The 24100-nt window shown below is 41.1% G+C and overlaps 1 protein-coding gene across 1 annotated transcript in view; it reads right to left on the bottom strand.

Annotated features, from left to right (window-relative positions):
* MTUS1 (microtubule associated scaffold protein 1) overlaps window positions 1-24100 on the bottom strand; it is a 160568-nt gene that overhangs the window by 90537 nt on the left and 45931 nt on the right. Inside the window, 2 exon segments of the mRNA XM_061177204.1 lie at window positions 8656-8851; window positions 13811-16062. Of these exon segments, the coding sequence (XP_061033187.1) occupies window positions 8656-8851; window positions 13811-15907 (2293 nt within the window). The 5' untranslated portion in view covers window positions 15908-16062.

The following is a 24100-nucleotide window of genomic DNA, read 5'->3' as shown; positions in this document are numbered from 1 at the left end:
GAAGTGCCTACTGACTGTTAGGCATGGGGTTTTTAAAACAGTAGGAACTGTCTGTCCCCGTTAGAAATATGTAAGCATATGTGCATGAGAATATGCAAAAAGAAAAGGCATTGAATAGCTATAAATCGTGAAGTTAGAGACTATTGGGCATTGACGAGATTACGGATGTTCTCTCCCCCCTCACCCCTTCCCACTTCTAAAGTGCTATACTTTTTAAATAGCCTGCTGGGAAGGGGACATTGGAAACCGATGTGACATTCAAATTAACTGGTTAAATTCAAGATAAGAGAGGGGCAGAGTAAGGTTCCCCTTGCTTGGGACAACGCCTCCCACATTCCTTTCTTGACACGGACAGACCTGGGCTCTGTCGGAACCTCTTCTCTTTGCTGACTGCCTGCACACCAATGCTTCACATCCTAATTGCCCACCTGCCCTCCTCCGTATGTCCATACATTCTGTACTGACTGTCCTCAATCTTTATATTCCATACTCTGAACCCCAACTGTGCCTTCATTTCTACTTCCTAGTGTACCAGCCAAGTCCTGCAAAACACCTCAATCCACATGTATTCTTCTTATTTTTAATTCTGGGGTTTCAGTGTCAAAAATTAAACAGCAGAGCGCATCAATACTAAACCAAGACTGGCCCTTCTGTAATATAAAGGTGTACCTCTATTATATTATAGAATTACCTATGTTATTATTCCAAGGAAGAATTTCAACAAAATTTGATATTTGTAATCTTACCCTCTTCTGAAATCCTACAGCTCTTTTTTTATAGTACTATAAGGACAGATGTGATGAGGGATGAACTTGCCATTGCCCCATCTTGGCTGGTACCTTGAGGCCACGAATCATGTCTTACTTATCCCACAATTCCTCAGGCTCTGGAGTATGGCTTGCACAGTTTACACTTTCAGTCTGCTAAGGGAACAAATTACCTTCCAAAATGCAGAATTTCAGTAGTATATATTCTACATTTATATATTGCAAAATGTGACTTCAGTCACATTCTTGAGTTAGCTAAGGCAATATTGTATCAGTAGGGTACAAGAAACTGTACTCTGCATAACCATCACCATTTGCTTAGATTCGAGAGTAAACTCAAAAGATAAAGTCATGGCAGTACAGGTGAGTCACAAGAGAAACACAGCAAGTCTCTCTTAAGAGGGCAGTCATTTGACAGAGAGAAAAGAACATCCCACAAAACAAGGTTCTCATGATGACTCGAATTACACAGAAGCATAGTGTTCACAGTGATACCGTCAGTATCTGTTTCTGCAAGTAAGTTCACAAGGTGTCTGCTGCTTCAGGTGGAGATTAAACAAAAATAACTTCCTGAGTCACAGGCCTGGGAACATGTGTCCCGCAACTAAGGGTGTAGTAAGTCAAAGGCTTAGACAGGTTGCATCCTTTCCCAGGTACCACGAAGATGAGCAAGGTTCTTCACATGTTCATCGGCAAATGTACTGACTTGGTCGTGAGTGAGCTCACCTGGCAGTCACACTGAAAACTCCTAATATGAACCGAGGTGGGTACCTGGGGAGCCTCCAGTCTCATTAGAAGCCAAGGTTCATGAACAGAGCTACTTTGAACAATGAGGTCATTGAGACTCAAAACTGAACACTGTCTTCAGTTTATTTCCCTTTCTAAGGCTACAAAAATAAATCAATAAAATCTGCACAAACTCCCCTGAAAGAAATCACCCAACCTCATAAAAATGAGCCAGAAAATCTGAAAGAGGAAGCTGTCCATTCTCCACAGGTGCTAGTCTGAATCTGCACTCTTAACTCCCACTACTTAATCTCCAAATGGATTTATATCTGCACCCGCTGCACCCCCGTGTCTGTTTCAGAGACTACCTTGCCTGTGCCCTGGACACACTCGATGCCCCATCGCCTGGCTGTCACTCATCCGCGTCCTTCATCTCTTTACCAGCTCTTTTCCCACAGGCTTCCTCACCCTCTACATGTTTTTACAGTCTTAAGCCTCAAACATGCACACACGCCTTTGAGGTGCTTTCTCAAGTCTTTAGTCTCTTCAAGTTCAACATGCCCCAAACTATCCCATCATTCTCTTTCCGACAACTTCTTCTTGCTGCTCTAGTTCCTATTTCACCCCATGGCCACCCAGACAAGAAAGCTGAGGAGACACTTGGGACTGTTCACCACCAGCGAAGCTGACCAGACCCTTGTCCTCCAAAACATTTTTAATATTTTCACTCTGCTTTTTTTCTTTTTTAAAAATATTTATTTATTTGGGTGCGTCGGGTCTTAGTTGCAGCAGGCAGGCTCCGTAGTTGCAGCTCGCCAGCTCTTCAGTCGTGGCATGCTAACTCTTAGTTGCGGCATGCATGTGGGATCTAGTTCCCAGACCAGGGATCGAACCTGGGCCCCCCGCACTGGGAGCGCAGAGTCTTAACCACTGTGCCACCAGGGAAGTCCCTCACTCTGCTTTCTATTACCAAATACTGGTGTAACTCTTACAAGTTTGTGCCTAAACTATTAGAACTAATCCGCCTCGACCTTCCTTGGGGTTCACCCATCACTTACCCCAACACACAGCCTACTCAAGGCATGTTGACCCTGCCCTCCACCATGTTCCCCAAACACTCCAGGTCTTTCATAAGGCTACATTTGCACCCCAGGGAAAGCCAGCAACCTTCCATGCCTGGCAAACCCCTACGGGCACATTCCAAGGCCAGTTCAGTGTCACCACCCTTCTCCAGCCTTCCCTTGGGCTGAGTTAGTGGTGTTCCCTTTACTGTGGACACATAGTACTTCATACAAGTTTCCATTCAAATCAAGCCAGACAACATTTTACACCTGTTGTGTAAGAGGTACACTGTGCTGAGAGCTGGAAAATATAAAAATAACTAAGATCTGGGCTCCATCCTTATGGATATCTTCCAGATATGGAAGGAAATAATTATAGCACAGTGTAATAAATGCAAAGCATCACAGAGAACAGGACAGTTCAGCTGGGGTTTGAAGAATGAAGAGGTTGCCCTCCAACGGTTTTCCGAAGCCACCCGCCTTTCACCTCACCCTCCAACTAGTGAGCGCATTAAAAGGGCCTATTAAGTCACTTGTATGTTCTCAGGATCTAGTAGGCTGCCCAGCACAGAGCAGGCGCTCAAAGCATTTCTTGAATGGACAAATAAGACAGACCGCACAGTTTATGAGTCATTCCATATCTGGAACAGTCTTCTCAGAATTACTTGCCAAGTGAGAATTGTGTGGAATGCCTGCAAAACGATCAAGAATTCACAGTGACGATGTTAATGAGGAAGAAGAGAGAAGACGCTTGCCTCCCAGGTGCCTCTAAGACCCTCTGTGGTTGGCCTCATGCCCAGTCCCTGGCCACCCCCCACCCCCCACACACACACAGGGCAGCTCACCGGTCCTCAGGTTCCACCCCCCACTGCCTCACCTTGATCTTCGCACTTGCTGTTCCCTCCACCTGAGAGCCAAATATTGCCCTCCTTCACCTCCTTCATGTGTTGGCTCAAATGTCACCCTATTTAAAGATCTAACTCCCTTCCCTGCTTTGTTTTTCTCCTTAGCACTTATCTTACACACTAAACACTTTATCCATGTGTTTGATTTTCCGACCAGAATTTAAGCTCCACAAGGGCAAGAATTTGTCTCTTTTGTGCACCTCTTCATGCCCAGCACTTAGAACAGTTCCCAGCACAAGCAGGCACTCAATAGATCCTTGTTAAATGACGAAGTGAGTGTGTCAGAACTACTGCATGTACGCAATGGACAGAGGTCAGAAGCATAGACCCTGGGACCAGGCTGTCGGGCCTGTTCCCTGTCTCCACCAATTATTAACTTTGTAACTTTGGGCAAGTTGCTTAAACTTTCAAAACCTCAAAATCCTCATTTGTAGAATGGGAATAATCACAGTACGTATACTTCATGAGTTGTGAGAATTATACATTCAGAAAGCTTAGAACAGCTTTCATTAGCATTCAAAACACCTTACTAGTATTACTTTTCTTATGGCAAGAAACATTGAGATACATTCTTTAAAACGTGGTTTAACTACATACAAATACAGAAACATCTATAAGCAACACATTAAAGTTGGCTTTTAGAAATAGTTGTTAGATGATCATTTCTGGGTTTTAATAATTAACTTCTGCAAGCGTGAATACATTTCTCATAATTTTGCTTGCTATCTCTCAAACTCTTGCCTAGAAAGGCCAAAATGATACAAAAGTAAATTGAAATGATTTTAAAATCAATCTAACACTAAATAAACAAGAAATCAGTTTACAAAAACAACTGAGCAGGAAAGAAGAGAAACCTATAAGGGTAGGCAAGTCATTACAGGTTTGGGATGTACTCCTGGTTGGAGAGGAATTTATTTTACTAACCCACAATAAAATGAATTAACACGAAGGTTTACCCTTTTGAAATGGTCTTCAGTTTTCTTCTAGAGAAACATCTCTTTCATGAGGCCTTTCTTCAGGCTCTGCTATGATCAGATGGGCCCCTGAACATTCTTTTCCTCCAAATCCTAAAGCGCTTAAGGGCCTTTTCCACACCCCTTACAGATCCCTTTGTGCTGCGTTGCTGCAGGAACATGCATTCACCCTCCCCAGGCAGTTTAAAGGAGCCCCAGGGCGGGGGGTATATTTTGTTCTATTTCCATAATCCTACCTGGCTCAGGCTGGTCACTGGCAGGTCAATCACATGTGTGTATGAAGGAACACACACATTTATAATCTAAAACCTGGTAAGAACTGGTATTACCTCTGAAAGAGGGTGGCAGGCGCTCTCTGCAGGTGCCTGACTGGATCTCCAAGTATTTCCTAAGCAGTTATTTATTCAGCAGCATTAATCTGCAATGACCATGTAAAATCATTTACATCATGGTAAATTGATATCGAATGTTAAGCCAAGAGCCCGACAAGAGAAATGCCAGAGTTTCTGAAGTATCCATCTGAGCATAAGAATTTGAATTTTTCCAAAACTCACGGTCAGACTGAAAGTGTTTTCTTTAGACTAATAACGTGAAGGTTACGAGCATGGACTCCAGAGTCCTGTTACCTGGTCTGAATGTACTACCTCTGCCACTTTCTAGCTGTATAACCTTGACAAATTATTTAACCTCACTGTGATGGCTTCCTCTTCTATAAAATGCAGATAAGCCTCACAGAACTCTTATGAGGATTAAATGAATTTATAGGTGAAATGATAAAGACAAAGCCTGGAACTTGGTAAGCATTTAATAAGTGTGAGCTTCTATCACTGGCATTATAATTATTATTAGAAATAGTTTTCCTTGCTTATCTCATCTTATTTAATTAAGTGGTTGAAACACATACATACTCCAAAGAAACAAAGATAGTTTGGATCTGGTTTGTTATAATCACTTATAATCTGGTTTCAGATAAACTTCCAGGTATTTTTAAGTTACTTTTTTATTTCCAGTTTTAATGAGATGATTGACATACATCATTGTGTAAGTTTAAGGTGTACAGCATGATGATTTGACTTAACGTGTATTGTGAAGTGGATTACCGCAGTAAGTTTAGTTAACATCTATCACCTCATTTAGATGCAATTAGAAAACTTTTTTTCCCCTCATAATGAGATTTACTCTTAGGATCTACTCTCTTAACAACTTTCCTATATATCACACAGCAGAGGTAGCTACAGTCATCATGCCGTACACTAAAACGGCCAGACTTTGACAAGTGAAATGGAAAAGTGCCATTGGGTTTAATTACAATTCTTTCTCATATTCATTTCAAAGCTTCAAGAAAATGGCAATTTCAACTCCAGGTCTGGTTTTCTACTTAGTTCTCTGAAAGGATTTATTGAAAACCCCAAGTTGGCTGGAACATTCCTGCTGGTTACCTTTCAGGAGACTAACTTTGTGTGAGCACAGAGGATATCCATTTGGTTTCAATTTTCTAAGACACAAACACTTCATTGTACAGTAAATGGCAATATGCACTCAATGATCCAAAAGCACATTGTTTTTGCTTCTTGATTTTCTGTTCTACTTTTAACTCTGTGACGATTAAGTTTCCTGTTCTCCACGACAAAATACCTCTCAATCTATTGTGAGCGTCCAAACAAGTTAGTTGCTATTAATATTTTAAAAACATAACACAGCATAATCAAGTTAGTCTTCCAACCATTAAAATAAAAAAACTCAAATGCAAATCCACAAAATTTCTGGTTACACTGATTTTTTTTTTCCATTTATATATGGAAAATCACCAGGTAAGAGATAATTTAGTTTTTAACTTGGATTGAAAACTCTGAATGCATAGCTTAGTTATTAAGCTTATTTACACAGGTTAATAAAAGCTCAATAAATTTCCTGTCTTTTCATTACGACAAAGCAGACCTAGTTTTCCCTCTTTAAGGCATGGCATTATGTAGCATACAGTAAAGGGACTTCAAAACTGTGTCACTCCTTGGTGGGATCACCTACATAAAAGAATCCCATCATTTACAATACATCCTGGGTACTGGCCTAATTTCTTAAAAGTGTGCGCTTCAGGTTTTCTGGGATTCGAGCACCATGTGGTCCAGAGAATCACACTAGTAGCAGCCACTACTCAGGAAATTAGGTGAGCTCCAAATTGCCCCTAGAAAGATAAGGACTGCAAAAGCTGATGGAGCCTGACATTCTCCAACCCTCCTGCTTCACAGAAGCCCAGGGAGCGGAAACGACTAGCTCGTGCAGCTCCCTGGGGCCATGGCGGTGCTAGAACGCAGAACTCTTAACAACAGGCCAGGATGACAGCGGCCAGGGCCCTCTGGGCCGCCAAGCCACAGGTGCTGCTGACACCCGAGTAGGAAGGGGCTCCCCGTCATCTGGAAAATCCATAAGCCTTGTACGGCAGCGACAGTAAGAACCGAAGCTTTGCTCTCACTTATGCCCCAACTCCCCAAACTGTGGCAACATCCAAAATAAGGATTGTTGCTTCTCCCGATGTCTTTAGCGCCTCTTCTGTTTTCCTCCCAAAGGATGAACACTTGGAGCTGACAAATTCCTCCTTCCCACTCAGCTCCTCTGGGGATAGAAATGGAAATGCGTGCAAACCCCTCTTCCGCCAGCCATACCTCTTCCTGGATTTGCTCCTCAGGACCCTCAAGACCTTGATGCACAAGGCCTGATTTATTTAGGCCTGAACCTAAGTAAATCACCCTTAAAACACGTCTGCGTGTTATAAGCTTCTCACACGACAGCTTCATAACAGGATTGGAAAATAAAACCTAAAAATACTAAGGTGTAGACAGGTAAAGCTATCCCCTGAGGATTTAGTTGGTTTTGTTAGTTTCTGCAAAATGCTCTCACATGTGTGAACACATAAGTCTTGAGGCACTTTTTTTTCCCCCAGACCATTCAACAGCAGTCACTATTTTTATACGGGAACTTACTTCTAAATCTATCTGACATGCCTTTCATTTGCTCAGTGTTTTACCTGCTCAGATGAGGGGCATTCCCTGCGGAGTGTTCTTGGTCAACTGGAATGGCCAGCAGGCTTTTTGTCTTAGTCCCTATGAAAAGGGCTGCCTTTCCCATTTCCTGTTCTTATTTTAACACAGAGAAACGCAAACCTCTGCCAATTTAGGAAGACACTTAACAGCTACTTTGGAAGCTCTCAAATTTTATAAATCGAACATGACTTTACTACTTCTAATATACAAACCAACATACATCAAAGTTCGTATTAGCAAAGTTTAACTTTTTAGTCACCCTCACATCCCTGAAGATTTTATAATACATCTTTCCGTAAAATTCAAGAAAAAAACTAGTCTCTTCATACGTGATAAGGGCACATCATGAAACTAGTATATCACACCAGTATTATTAAGCAGTTAACCATTTGTAAAACATTTAACAGTGAAATGACAGGGCCTCCCTGGTGGCGCAGTGGTTGAGAATCTGCCTGCCAATGCAGGGGACACGGGTTCGATCCCTGGTCTGGGAAGATCCCACATGCCGCGGAGCAACTGGGTCCGTGAACCACAACTACTGAGCCTGTGCGTCTGGAGCCCGTGCTCCGCAATAAGAGAGGCCGCGATAGTGAGAGGCCCGCGCACCGCGATGAAGAGTGGCCCCCGCTCGCCGCAACTAGAGAAAGCCCTCACGCAGAAACGAAGACCCAACACAGCCAAAAATAAATAAATAAATAAATATTTTTTTAAAGTGAAATGACAGACATTACATGAAATTTCTAAAAATCTTATATGTTCTGGTATAATGTTATAAGTCATAATTCTAGTTATTACTTTAAAATGTGTATCTCAGAAATAACTAAAAAAAAAAAAAAAAAAGTGAAATGACTCATATATAACCAGTGCCCAATTGTGTGTGTGTGTGTGTGTGTGTGTGTGTGTGTGTGTATGCATGCTTCTGAATAGCTTTTACGTTGCTTTATGCACATCTCTCTCTCCCCGACGAGCCTTTACGTTACTCAAGGATCAGGGCTGTGTCTTAGACTTCTTTTTCAGTCTTCCCTGTGCAAGATGCTGGCCCACAAAAGGCTAAATGCTTTAGTGACACAATGCATTAGAGTTCTATAACCAAAACCTGTCTCTCTGCTTCCTGATAGGACTAATTTTACATTCAAATAATTCATAAGCTGCTATAAAACACAACTGAGTTATTTTATGCTTACCAGAACTGGACACACGCCTTATCCTCTGGGGAGATACGGCTCGATCAGAGTTGAGATTTCTACTGTCACTATTCCGCCTCAAACAGGAAACAGAAGGCCCCACTTTGGCTTTCGGACCAGGTGTTTTCCTCAAAATGGAGCAGTTGGGCTTGGCTAGACTCCTACCTGAGATGGTTGCAGTTTTTGAAGCAGAACCCTGTGGAAAAAATAATGAAGGCTTCAGTCCAGATCATACCTTCCCCACACCACTTCCTGGTGGCGTTAGGTACGCAGAAAAGCACAATTTCTGTCTAAGCAGATATGCCAGACGGACATTTAATTTTCATTTTTACTATAAAGAAATTTAAACTCTTCATAGTTTACTCTTTGATTCCTCATGATCTGCCTTTTGTCCCCATCAGGGAAACTGTTCCCAAGGTGACTGATGCCACAAATTAAATTCAAGCTACAGCTTTCAGTCCTTTTCCTAGAGGCCCTCTACATGGTCTCCAAAGTCGATGACTCCATCATCGTTCTTTGGTTTCTCCCACAGAGCTCTCTCCTGGTTTCCCTTCTATCTGTCTGGTTATTCCATTCCTGGGTCCTGCTCTTCTATACCTTCAAATGCTGGTCATCACAAGGGTCCTCAACTTGGCCCTGTAAGCTTTCTCACCATATACTCTCCCCACGTGATCTTGTCCACTCTTTCCACTGCCACCTAAACACCGCTGTATCCCAAGTCCTCATGTCCAGGCCAACACTCTCTCCCGAGTTCCCCATATATTCAGTTTCTTTCTTCCTCTGCTTCACTTAGCATCCATCAGCCACCTCGACCTAACAATGTTGACAATAATATTATTGTTGTTTTTACTGATCAACATACAGCCCTTACAGAATGAAAAATAAGTTTGAAATGCACGTATCAATTCATTTAATCCTAATAACCCTACAAGGCTGATACTTTCATCATACTGCATTTCACAGCAGAAGAACATGAAGCAGTTTCTAAAAATCAGATTAATTTTACCTGTCCATCTCAAAACTCAGCTCTTCTCATATTCACCACCATGTGCCCACGCACCCAACTTACACAATGAAAGCTATTTCTAGGGGCTTCCTTTCTTACCTCCTAAGCCCCTCTTCTCCATCTGCCTTAGTACAGGCTGCATCATTTCTGGGATGCCTGGAACCATATCCAATTCACCTCCCAGCCCACTGCTAAGGCGATCTCTCTAAAGTCCAAACTGGGCTAGGAGGCTTCCCTCCGTCTCCCAGATAAAGTCGACTCTTCCAAATAAGGCCTTTTGGATGTGGCCACCCTGCCACCCTCTTCAACTTGCTCCTTACTGTTCATGGTTCTGCACCCCCAGCTCCCATGATACTCACTACCCTGCGTCCCCTAAATGAGAATGTTTCTTCATCTTTGTACATGTTATTCCTTCCACCCAAAATACCCTTCCATTCATCCTTGATCTTTAAGCGTCAGCTAGTGACTAACATGCTCTCTCCCCTAGAAGCCTTCCCTTCCTTGACAACTCTCCCCATCGCCACCACCCTACTCTGCCATAAGCAGGATAGGGAGTCTATACACACCCCCAACTGAGGACTTAACAGTCCCTTTTTGTTCACCTTCTAATACTACCCACTGTACTAGGCACTAGGTTTGGCCAGGGGCTGGGTCTTTCCTTCTCTAAGTCCCAACAATCACCGTCATATAGAGCACAAAGTTGGCACCCAATAAAGGTTCTCATTCTACGTGTAGGAAATGAGAGCCTGAGATTTGCTCAAAGAACAAAGTTCAACACCATAAGCTATAATTTGTATTCTCCCATTAAAGAAAAATTGAGTCTCATAGAGACTAAGTAACTTGCCTGAGGTCATTTTGCCAATGAATGGACGGAGCTACAATGTGAAACCACATCAAACTCCAAAATCGATGCTCCTAACCTATACGTTGCCTATTCCCCACCAGGACCATTCTTTCTTTGCTTAATAAGTCATAAGTGCAGGACTTCCTTGGTGGCGCAGTGATTAAGAATCTGCCTGCCAATGCAGGGGACACAGGTTCGAGCCCTGGTCCTGGAAGATTCCACATGCCGCGAAGCAACAAAGCCAGTGCACCACAACTACTGAGCCTGTGCTCTAGAGCCCACAAGCCACAACTACTGAGCCCACGTGCCACAACTACTGAGATCTGCGTGCCTAGAGCCCATGCTCTACAACAAGAGAAGCCACCGCAAGGAGAAGTCCATGCACCGCAACGAAGAGTAGCCCCGGCTCTCCGCAACTAGAGAAAAGACCACGTGCAGCAACAAAGACCCAATGTAGCCAAAAATAAATAAATAAATTTATTTTAAAAAAAAGTCATAAGTGGATAATTTCTCCTAGAGATACGTAAAGCCCCATGTTGATGACATACACTAGGTGGATTAAAAACTAAATTAAATAGGGCAATATCCTAAGAGAACACTGGAAAGCAACCTAAAATTGGCCCAAAAAAGCAGGCGATGGACACAAAGATCTCCCTCTACCATAAAACCAGCTAAGGTAATCCCCCAGAAAAACCTTTTAAAAAGTAAACCAAACTTTTAACCAACTTACAAAGTGAATCTTTAACAAATTAGATTTGTTCTGCCTTTCAGAACCAACATTCCATAGAATTTTGAAAGCCTGCAGCGTGTGAAGCAGAAAGGGCCAGGATTCAAGTCAGAGGACCTGAGTTTGAATCTCAATTTGACAACTTACCAGCTATGTGTGTGTGTTAAGTAACCACTTATGAAGCTTTAAACTGTAGCTAACAAATTTCCTGTTGTTACTGGCAAGAGTAAATGACAGTGTATAAAGCACCTGAACATTTCTGAGAAAATTAAATGACACAATATACATAAAGCATCTGAGCAAAGGGTTTGGCCCAGAGCAGTCATCGAAAAAAATATCAATTTCTTTCCATTCAGATAATTCACCATTCCTTTTATCTAACATACTATCACCAATATATAACCTCTATGACGGGGAGCTATACTCAACTTGCATCAAATTAAAGTCAAATTCCTTCTCCAACAGAAGAAGCTTTCTGAAGTTTCAGGTAAACCCCGACCAAACAGCTGGGAGGTTGCAGGCAACCTAAGGATTCAGTGAACTCAAGGCCTAATTTGTCTCAAGACCAACAGAGCACATTGAAAATGCACATTTCTCCAGCACTGTCTCATCACAGAACAAGGGCAGATTCAGAGCCTTTGGGTGCTGCTGAAATGACTAAGAAACATAGGGGTTTGCCTACAACACGACGCAAAGGCTCACTCATTCAACTCTCTACAATAAACACAAAGCCTGTGGCCAGTGACGGTTTGCTGGGCCCCTTCCCCATGATACACGGAAATGTGTTAAGAGGTGAATAGTGATATTAGAGGGAATTGCACATGAAACATTATCATGGGGAAAAATGAGTTTTTAATACTCATCAACAAGTAAAAGTGTCAGTACTGAAAATATGGAAATCCTAACTGCAAGATTCCTAAGATGAAAAGTGCTTCTTCTCCAGTACTGGGATCCACTTCAACGTGATGATTCTATCACCTTACTTCAGCATCACACCATAAGCATGAAAGACAGGCTTTCATTCCGCACATGGGAAACAGAAAGCTAAGACTTGCTCTCAATGCACATATCAGAAAAACTTTTAATTTCAAAATTACACAACCAATTTATATGCAAGGCAAATGTTATTTAAAGAAACTTTATGCTAGGTTTTCTGGCAGTTGGAGATCAGTGCACAATAAAAGTCTCCCATAAATCAAGGAGGAATAAATGTATTCTTTTCATGTATATGTATCTATAAACACCAAACTAAGAATGTTGCTTAGAATTACCAGAGGTTGTCATTTAATTTAACAAAGTATCTAATTAAAAATTGTATAAAATGAGTTTCCTAAGTCTGACTTCAAAAGGACTTAAAAATAAAAATCTGAGTTTTGAAATAATGGACAGTCTCAGTAGCTTAGACATCGTTGCGGTGGACCATTCTTCCTAAAAAGAAGATTTACTATAAACGCCAAAGCATCTCTAAACTGAACTAGCTCAAGAATATCTTCCTAAAAGGACCTAACAATTCCCTATGCACCCTCAAAACACTTAAAACAGCCCTTTAACACTTCACCAAACTACACGTTTCGTTCCTCTCAGACATGAGCCCTCCACACAGATGACTCCCATCTGCCTTCCTACCCTGGCACCGACCTCCACTCCTGGCCCAGAGGACAGACGCCCAGGAAAAGCCTATGTGGGGCTAGAGATGCATGCACGCCCCCACTGTTGAAACAGCACTGAGGATGAACACACAAAGCCCAGAGTAGCCTCCCAAATGCTTCCAACACTCAGAAAGCTAGTTTCTTCATGCTAGAGTCAAAACTATATCCATGCTGAAAAAAAAAAAAAATCTTTGAACTGCATGTGAATTCTTGTTTAAATGGAACCCCCAAATATCTGCCAGGTACTGTATAAAACATACTGCCTTTTCACTATACATGAATACAATGGGTTTTATTTTAGTACCGGGAATCAATACATCAGGACTGCAAGAGACCTCAGACATCTACTAGCCCAATCCTTTCACCTCTGCGTCTCAAAAGGTTACTTGTCCAGAGTCACCTTAGCTAATCAGAGGCAGAATCCAGAATCCTCTTGTTCACAGGACAGGGCTCCACTACCGGGAGCAGCTTCCTCAACAGGAGACCAGGAGTTATTTTTACGTTGATACTGTTTACCAGCACTGCCCAGCCATTTCTCACATGTGGCCCAACACATTTGTAAGTTCATAAACAAAACGTTTATCTTTTCATAAACATAAAATATAATCAGATATTTAACTTCAAATAACTAATTACACTAAAATATTAAAGTAACCTGTTCTTTCAGCTTACTATTAAAAGGAATGTTGATACTCAATACAAAATACTGGACTTGAGGGTATTTTTTTTTTCAATATGCAGGTAACCAATTAACACTCTAAAATGTACTGACTGACAAGACAAAGAATTACTGAATAACACAGCAATACCTGAAAGCAAATCTGCACACCTAGTTCAGCAATATTATTGACTATCAGTGGATAAGCAATTGCTAATACATCTCTCCGTTTCCACCACCATTTCCTGAAGCGGGCAAAAATTTCACTTACCAAAAACAGAGAACCATAGTCAAAGGTCTCATTCATAATTTCCTTTTTTAGCTCTTGTTTTGCCATCGGTGTCCCATTTTCTTTTTCCCCCTTGTTTTCAGGGCTAATCCTATCGATGTTGGAAGTATAGGACATTTGCAAACATTCTGTGCTTTCCATTTTAATAGGGAGTTCACCTTTGATCCTCTGAAAAACTGCAGCCATGGACCCAGTCTCACATGCTGAATTGGAAGAACTTGCTTTGTCAACATCTTCCTGATTCGATTTCATGGCAGATGTTGTTCTTAGAACTTTGTGTGAAGCATTTTTAGAGTGAGTTGTAACATGCACAGCCTGGCTTGTAATGAGTTTATTAAATTGCTGCTTATGTGTCTTGTTAATTAGGATTTCTGCTTTTGTGTCTGCATTCAAGTCAGATGTTGGTGTTTTTCTCAAAGCTGTCGACGGTCTTGAGGAAGACGTGGATGAGGGTGATGAGGCCCCAGTTAACTGAGGTCGGGGTGCAGCCTTTGATAGAGCAGGGTCCTTGGACTGTAGCACTGGTCTGGATACAACTTTTGCTTTGACATTCTTGAAGTTTGGTCTTGGGTAACTTATAATTTCAGTTTTTCTAACTTTGCTGCCTAGGGGGCTATTCGTTTTGGTGGTTGATTTTCCTAGATTAGGTTTAGACATGTTCATCGGTGCCCCCTTCAAGTTTGGTAAACGTCTAAGCTCTCGATTACTCTTCTGCACTTTACTCCATTTCTCCGTCCCTTCGATAGGTGAGATAGAAAAGGTTGCGTTTGTGGGTTCTAGGACTGGCGTGGACATGCAAACTATGTTATTTGTACTAATGACCATATCATCTGCATCCCAAGTCAGTTCAAATGATGAAGCCACCTTTTGTCCTGGCGGGCTATTCGGTATCAATTCTACGGTATGATTTCGGGTTCCCAAATCCTTTTCATTAGAGGCAACTGGTGTGTCTTTAGCCACAGTGACTTGATGATCTGGGTCCAGCACTTGGGTTTTGCTTTTATCAAAAGCTGGCACCAGTAAAGGGCATTCATCATCTATAAGACAATTGGACACTGTTTCTCTTACATTTTGGCCCACCTCCTTTTGCCCATATGAGCTCTGTGAATGTCTCTCACTATTTGGTTCATCTTTAGACGAACAAAAGAACTCTTGTAATACAGACCCATTGGGAACGTCCATACCATCAGAAACTGGTGTTAGAGCTTGTATCTCCTTTTCTCCACCTAGTCTTTGCTGTGCCCCATCTGGGTACTCACTGGTGACCTTTCCCGAAGAACAGTGACAGTGATTTTCAGTATCTGGAAGAACAACATCAGTTTGCATCACCATGTCAGAAAATGCTGTGTAAGTTGCGTCCTGGGCCTGTGGTGCTGTAGCTTGAGGGTTTTCGAAGCTGTCTCTATCATAACTCATTTCTCTCACATATATCTTATCAGAATGGGAAGATGGAGGAATGGAACAGGATAAAGATGTATTTCTACTTCTCATGCTGGTTGGCTGCAGGCTTGCAGTGGTAGGCAAAGACTGACTCTTTCCGGTGGTGTCATGTGTTATGAAGGTACAGTTAACATTAGCCACTTTCATGTCAAATGTCTGGTTTAGCGCCAAGGCAGTAGGGTTTTCTGTACAGTTCAAATCATCATCGTTAGGATTCCACACAAAAGGCAGAGAGGTCTCAACGCTCTGGTCCTGAAATGATTCTAGGGAATGACAACTGCTATGCAAATCTTTGGGTTCCTCTGTATTTACAACATGTGCAAAAGACAGACATGTGGAATCCTTGTGCATATCTAACATCTCCTTACTAACAAAATCACTTGAAGACTTTTGGTGTTCAAGTACTTCAACACACTGAGGGTTTAAAGAAATATTTTCACCAATGACCACAGCAGAGTTGGTTTCATAATCAACCACCATGTCATCTGGGTTGGCAGAATTCCAACTCACATTATTGGTTGAAGAGTTTTGGGTACATGGTGATTTTTGGTTGTATGCGTATGTGTTTCCATTTTTATCACTGATAAATAAGGACTGCAGTTCCTCTTCTGTCTTGTCATCTGAATTATCATCATTCATCCTGAAATATTAACTTTAAACCTCTGCCATTTTATTTCTTCTTTAAAACCTTTCAAATGAGAGGGAAGGAAAATTTGTCCATCTCCTAAGTTTTTCAGCACAGTTGAAACTTTCTTAGTCTAAGATGTCTTGAACTTGAAATGATTTGTTGTTCCCTGGAAGAAATAAAATGTTTCACTCAAGTAAATATTAGAAAATTAACAAGTCATCACTTGATTAATTTCAATTGTTTTCTTTTTACATTTAAAGAACCTACAACTATGGACAGGGGTGATTAAGATATTAGCTAAAGAATCACCCTCTTTTCAAACATACTTTTTCATTTGAGGAAATGGGCAGAATGGGCTGCTAAAACTGCCCCCTCCCATCTGAGATGCCTCTGCCCTTACTCACCATAATAGAGAAGGAAGCTAAATCTGACAATAGTCTTTCCTTCTTTTTGGTTGACAGAGTGACTTTGGGTCCTAATTTGCCTAGGACGGTCCCAATTTATGCCTGTTGTCCCAACATAATTAGAAATAATGCCCTTTTCATTTTCAGAAGAGTCCCCTATTGTTTCCATGAAGAATGACTTCCAGCCAGATTAAGCAGGCAGAGCACATAAGCTAAAGATCAATGACGATTTAGGGCACTAGCGTTTCTCTTTCCCGTTTTCATTGTCTTTCTCAAACACACTCCATTTCAAAGTTGAAAAAAAGAAAAGCTGTTGATTCTTCATAGTTAAAGTGGTATTCTATTGAAAGTACCTAAAAATGTTGAACAGAGTTCCTGTACGACACAGCAATTCTCCTCTTAGGTATCTACTAAAACGAAAGGAATACATCCAAAAACTTGTACACAAATGTGCACGGTTCGGTCCCCCTACGGGCCGCCAAGAAAAAAAAAATGTACATGATTTGTAATAGAAGCATTATTCATAACAGCCCAAAAGTGGAAGCAACCCAAATGTCCATTAACTGGTAAACACATAACAAAATGTTGTGTACCCATACAACGGAATATATTTTTCAGCAAGAGAAATGAATGGAGTATTGATGCATGCTACAACATGGATACAATGTTATGACTTAAAATATAAATAAAAGAATATTATAAGCAAAAGTAAAAAAATATATAAGTAAAAGAAGCCAGTCACAAAAGACTACATATTATGGGATACTATTTACATGAAATGTCCAGAATAGGCAAATCTATAGCAAGTAGATGGGTGATTCTCTAGGGCTGAGAAGGGGCGCGAGGGAAGGGAATGAGGAGTGACTGCTGATTGGAATGTGTTTATTTTGAGGGTAATAAAAATGCTCTAAGGGTTATGATTATGGTGATGGTTGCACAGAGCTGTAAATATACTAAAACTATTGAATTGTACACTTTTTAAAAATCATTAAAAACAACCCATGAAAGCTTTCAAATCCAAGGATTTTTGCAAAACACTAAAATTTTATTATGCTTTTGATTATACTGAAGTGCTTAAGAAAGGCCCAAATATTCAAGCTAGGACTGCAAATACCTCATATAGATATACATTCGCTTGAACTGACTTTCTAATCTTGGTATTTAATGTCAACCAGGTATCATGGTTCTGTTCTGAAGAAATAAAATATCCATGAGGAAAAAAACGACATTCTGTAACCTAGAAATTTGTAAATTAAGAGTAGATCTCGGGCTTCCCTGGTGGCGCAGTGGTTGAGAATCTGCCTGCTAATGCAGCGGACACGGGTTCGAGCCCTGGTCTGGGAAGATCCCACATGCCGCGGAGCAACTTGGCCCGTGAGCCACAACTGCTGAGCCTGCGCGTCTGGAGCCTGTGCTCCGCAATGAGAGAGGCCGCGATAGTGAGAGGCCCGCGCACCGTGATGAAGAGTGGCCCACTTGCCGCAACTAGAGAAAGCCCTCGCAAAAAAAAAAAAAAAAAAAAAGAGTAGATCTCATTTTTCTATTTTGCAATCTTTTCTCTGTATTCAAACATACTTCAGTGACCTAAATACAATGAGAAGAATAGAAACGATGGAAGAACTCAAAGGATCAGTATCTTTGCTAACAGTGCTCTGGACTTCCAGCCATGCATCCTGAAACCAGCTTTTACCAGGGGCAAGAAGAAAGGCTGCAATGTTTATGTCAACAGCACGCAGGCACACGCATACAAGAGATTCTGATCCCAAAATAAGTGCTATAGGATTTATATGCTGGTAGAAAATTTAAATTAGTCTCTTTTTCACCACCATGGCTCTTTAGGTAATAAAGAAATTACTGAAATAACAGAATTTGGCTAGCACCTTAATAAAAGTTTTTATGAAACACAAATTATATTTTTAATCCTCGGGTATAAAACAGGTTAGAGCTAAATGTTTAAATAAGGAAGTCCATTTATTCATTTTTCAGAGTTACGTGGGGGGGTATAATTTCACAAAGCACGAAATATGCTACACCTTTATGTTTCCATAAGTCCAATACTCATTTACGAGATTCTGGTATAAGCAGACATGAGCACTGCAAACAGAAGCATTTAACATAAATCGTACAAGTTGTTTGCCTGTATAAAGAGAGTCATTAAACTCAATTGATGGAGCTTTACTTCCTGAGCTCCCTCTTTCAAAGTATACAAAATATGATTTTAAAAAAACTGAAAAAAAGTAAAGAAAATGGTTCGTATGTCAAAGCATCTCAAGTTATTTTTTAAATAAATGTATAATAGGATAATTTACACCACCAGTTCCATGTCCTTCTATGTTTAGGTTGTTTCTAGATTTATTTATTATTAAATATTATTTATTTATAAACAGCACTGCACTAAATAGCTTTGCAATCTTTGACTACCTCTGATTGTTGCCTTTGGAAAAACTTCCTGGAAATAAAAGCATTACTGAGTCAAATGATTTTTGAAGGCTCTTAATATAGTCTGTCAAATCATTAATAGAATAAAAAGGCAGGATTATTAACAATGTATATATTAATAAACGTACATAACCTGAGTTTTCTTTTAAAGCTTGTGCATTTTGTTCAGCATTGTCTCCCAAGAACTTTCCCAATCTACTGTAATACAAAAACATTTCTAACAACTGTGTAATTCCACTAAAGTTAAGGTTACATGTGTTAGATTTATAAGTCAGTAGATTGGGACTTCCCTGGTGGTCCAGTTAAGAATCCGCCTTCCAAGGCAGGGGATGCGGGTTCGACCCCTGGTCCGGGAACTAAGATCCCACATGCCACGGGGCAAACTAAGCCCACACACCACAACTAAAGAGCCCGTGTGCTGCAACTAAGACCTGATGCAGCCAAATAAGTAAAAATAAATATTAAAAAAAATTTTTTAAATAATTCAGTAGATTACAAAGAGTGATAGGAAAGTAAAGAAACCATCAGCCTTCGCATGACTGCTTAGCACACTTGGGTTTATAATTTTTTTTAATTCACACATCCAAGAAAAAAAAAAAAATCCCAAACTCGATGAGCAAAGCTATCAAAAAAAATAATAATAATACCACAGGGAGTTCCCTAGCAGTCCAGTGGTTAGGACTTGGCGCTTTCACTGCTGGGCCCCAGGGTTCAATCCCTGGTCCGGGTCCTAAGATCCCGCAAGCCACGCAGCTCGGCCAAAAAAAAAAAAAAAAACTCATACACAAAAATGTATTCTGAAGAAATACTTAAGGAGAATTTTGGTATGAAATAAATTTACTGAAGTCTTTTCTACTTTTGTAGATAAGAGTAAAGAATTAGAGGTACAGAGATTTGGATACCAAACAAATTCTGAAGTTAAGCTTATCAGTTCCAGGATTAGTTGGAAGATCAACCTCAACATTCACTAAGGAAAAAAAATAGCTTCAAGTCTCCATCTCATCACTACAGACATAAAGCCATGGGCAGGAAAGGGATGACCAGCCTTCCCTCAGGAATTCTGTCAAAAAAATTAAAATTTAGCCTTCTTGTCTTATGGCCAATCTCACTCCTTTCCTGATATAAGAATAGTACCTAAATTTCTACCACGTGCTGGACTCATATTCTTTGACTTAATCTCACCTGACCCATGACGCAATGTCTTTATATTTCTACGATTACAATGTAATTTGTAAAGCCTTCAAAGTTACTATCTTGGGAACGTTTTTTACTAAAGCAAAATCAAAGATGTTTAAAGAAGAGAAAAAGAGAGAAGGTTGGACTAAATCATTCTCACCCAAAGGGTTAATTTCTCAAGTTGTCGTTCAGTAGCATCATCTATCAGAACAAAGTAGAATGATTAAATTTCCTTTTTAAGAGAGCCATTTGGGAAAATAAAGAGATCTTTTTCAGAGAACAATTTGTACGAGAGAGAACAATTTCCCTACTTATTAAGATTTGGGAATATGAGAGGGTAGCTCCTCTTGAATAAAAAGATTAGCAGAATATGTATTTCAATAATGATTTCTAAGGTTAAAAATTGATAGATATGTACTAAAAGAAATGGTCAATGAAAAGCACTACTAGTGCAAAATTTGAGCTATTTCAACACCTTTGGGAAAAAATAAGGTTAGTTTCTAAATCTTAGCTTAAGAAGAATGATTGTTCCCCACAGATAAAAATCCATTATCATATAATTGAATTCATTAACATTGTAATTAATACTGAAAGACATTTTAGAGGTCCAATTCAAATTTCCTCATTTTACAAATGAGGAAACCACTTCTAAGAAATAAACTCCATGGCTGGACCAAATTAGTTGCTAATGGCAGCTTACTGTTAGATTATACAATAGTTATGTGCCTTATTTGTCAACTGAACTATAAACCCAGTAGAGGCTTACACATCAGTAGGTATTTTGTACATCTTCCTATTACATGTAATGTCTAACCCAATAATTTGAACTTAACACAGCTAAACTTGCTATCCCATATGATAATTATGAAATAAAAGAATTTGTTTACACAAGTCACATTTCTCTGAAGCCATAAACAACTTTAATTTTACTCCTTATTTATGTCAATATATGGCATACCAGTTGTTTAATACAATCATGACTTACAGCTTTAAATCACAGAATCATGTCAGTCGTCTTAAGTTTTTAAGAACTCACTAATCACAACCATAGTTCAGCTCTCGAGGCTTTAAAACCCAAAATATTACCTAACCTTCAATGTACTGTAAAACAAAAAGACACATGCACAATACCTAAACTACAAATTTTATTCTAAAGTCAAAAACAAAGCAGTTGAACAAAAAGTCACCTGCATATGTTACTAATATATTCATAAAACTCTACCTCCTGTTAAAACCATTCAAGGTGGCTAATAATTTTATCCCTAAGCCTCATCATATTACTTTTTTCACAATTCAGGGTTAAAGTCCTAAATTAGCTTCTGCAACCTACCTTTTGACAAACTCAACTTCCTCAAGCACTGAGCTTAGTAAAGTACATCTTACACCTAGGAACAAAGTACTGGTACAAGCATACCTAGTCGTTGGTTTCCTAAGAGCATAACGATTTCCAGTGAAGCCATTTAAGTAGGGGGAAATCTAGAGTTGGTTTAATGAATTTATAAATGAAGGCTATGGACGTTCCACAACAAAGGTGAACTTTAAATAATTTACAAAACAAGTACAAATCAACTGGCTGCTTCTGAAAAAATGCAGATTGAGTCAGTAGGTCATGGGTGGGGCCTGAGATTCTGCATTTCTATCCAGCTCCCTGATGATGCTGAAGCTTTTGGCCCATGGACCATCCCTGGAGTAGCAAGGATGTAGCAGAGAGCTCTGAGAAAAGATTATCCACCTAGCCAACCAGATCAACACAATAACTGTACTGTCAGAGCTAGTTACCCTCAGATCCAACTTTATAATATGTTCTCTAACTGGAAACGGACGTCCCTTACTTTTGAACCCTTAATTTATGCTTTTGCACTTTCCTCTCAGATAGCTAATACTCCCTCTATGGAAAATAACTGAAAATTTTTTATAGTCATGGAAAATGTTGCTTCTAAATCCTACTTGAGTTTATTCCTTCCCTGTGGAGGGAGTTCAGAGAGTGTAACATTCCTGCCCTTTTTCTGTCCTTTTACTCACTCCATCCAGAAGCAAGAAAGTGACTTAACTGGATTCTGTAAATTCAGGAAGAACTAGCTGCGCAAGAACTAGGATGAGGTGAGGGTACCATCTGCCGTGGGCACTAGATATAAGACAGTCTCAGTAACAGTCCCCCTGGAGCCTGAGGCAAGGGAAAAGTCAGTAACACTGACCCTGTCTTTCCTTTAAATTTTTGAGATTTTATTCATCGTGAATTTTTTTACATGAATTCTGATTTTTAAAAATAGTGATCGAGATAAACAACATTTAATGCACTAAGGTTTTGCTGGCCTCACTCTCTTCACCCTAGTCCCAGCCCCGCTGCCCACAGAGAACACAAGCTCTCTTCTGTTCCCCACCCCTACCAGGAACAGGCCCTGCCCCTACAGTGGAAAGGGGACAGCGAAGGTGGGAGGCCTGCCCTGTCATCTGCACCGCAGTGACCCGGGGGAAGTGTCTCTCAAACGCAGTTCTGTCCCTCAAACTCACTTTCATCTGTAACTAATCTATAATTACAGATGAAATTCTATAATTATACTCTGTAATTATAATTCGTCTATAATCATCTATCCACCTTACTCTGTTTCTTATTCCTCAAATGGTTCATAACCAGAGAGAGGAGGAAGGCAAGAATGATACCCAAGAATCAACAGCCAATCCTGACCACGTGTTGGCCACACTCTGGAACAAAGTCCAGGAGGCCAGGCCCCTGAGAGCCAGACATCAGACATTTACCTTCAGTTGCTGAAGGGGTTGGGGGGACCACAGAATCGCCCAGGAAGGGCTACCGTTGCTGCGGGAACCCAAGGAAGCTCATGGGGCTTTGGGCTGCGGCTCTGCGCCAACCATCGCAGGAGAACGTGCATACTGTAACCACCAGCTCAGCCACTCCGAAGAGCAGTCGCGGAAACAAGGTATTATTTATTGGGCCCTCTCAAAACTGCAAATGTGTTACACTAGGCAACAAACCACGAGAAATAAACAAGGGGTAAAGTGTGCAGGAACAAAACACACGTGGGATAACTGGGGCTTCTACCATGGCCGAGGTGGACGTGCTTAGGTTCAAGGCATCGGCCAGAGGTTCTATCGCACTGGCGGCTCGCAGCCTGTATCCCGTAATCCAGCTCCCTTTTTCAGCTGGGATGTTGGTTTTAAAATAACACAGACCGGGCGAGAGGCTTTAAGCCTAAGACCATACATTCTTTTGACCTGAGTGAGAAACTCCAGCTCACAGCAGCAGCGTCCTTGGGTGGGTGGCTGTCTCCATGGAAGGGGACTGCCCAGGTCCGCAACCTGAGGAAAACAAGGCCTGGGACGCACATCCGAAACAAAGCCGCTTGAGTCCCGGCACCAGGGCAGGCTGTTAGCAGGCCGTCTCCCTGTGCAAGGCACACAGCTGCACCTTGAACCACCCCTGGCAGGCGTGTGTGGAAAGCAGAGGCTTCGGAGGGCACAGCAAGGCAGCAGCGAGCCGACCGGCAGCTCGGGTGAGGCTTAACCACAACCGCAGGGAAGAGAGCCGCGACAGGCCCTTTCAGACACCGGTGGTCTACGGAATACATTCACGGCGTTAGAATGGCAAAGCAGAAGGTTCCTGTGTGTTCCTGTGTTCCTAGAATGTTTCCAGCTTTCAACTGTTAACAACAGACCTGGCAGGTAATGCTAGACAAATTATCCCGAATGCCACTCTGTATTCAAAGACCAGGGGGGGAAAGTGGATGGGGTTAGCTGGAATTCACGTGGCTCTTCCACAGCCTCAAGTCACACACCACCCCCCAAACAAAGTGCTTCCAATTAGCACTAGATTGGATAATTAAACACTAGGGGTAAGTCTTCCCTAAGACTCAGGCTTCTTAGATTTAAGTAAATCCAGAGAAAGAGACAGTAGAAATAGCTCTATGGCACAAACGTGAAAATGACTGCTTGTAAGAGAGGGAAAGGTGTGTCCTAGACGGGGCTCTCCTGGTGCAGCACGATGACCTTCGGAGACACCAAAAACTGTTTTAGAAACTATTGCTCAGATATAACACTCCCTGCATGACTATTTCAGGGTTAGGGGATTGGGCTGTTTTCAAAATGCGGTAGTTTGGGAAGAGTGGCGGGGGGGGCGGGGAAGGGAACAAGATAGTTCTGTGCCCGCCTGTGTGTTCTTCACACACTGGC

This window comes from Eubalaena glacialis, chromosome 20 (genome assembly GCF_028564815.1).
Source record: "Eubalaena glacialis isolate mEubGla1 chromosome 20, mEubGla1.1.hap2.+ XY, whole genome shotgun sequence".
NCBI lineage: Eukaryota > Metazoa > Chordata > Mammalia > Artiodactyla > Balaenidae > Eubalaena > Eubalaena glacialis.
Note: the sequence above shows the minus strand (reverse complement) of the source record. Positions and strands in the feature narration are given on the sequence as shown.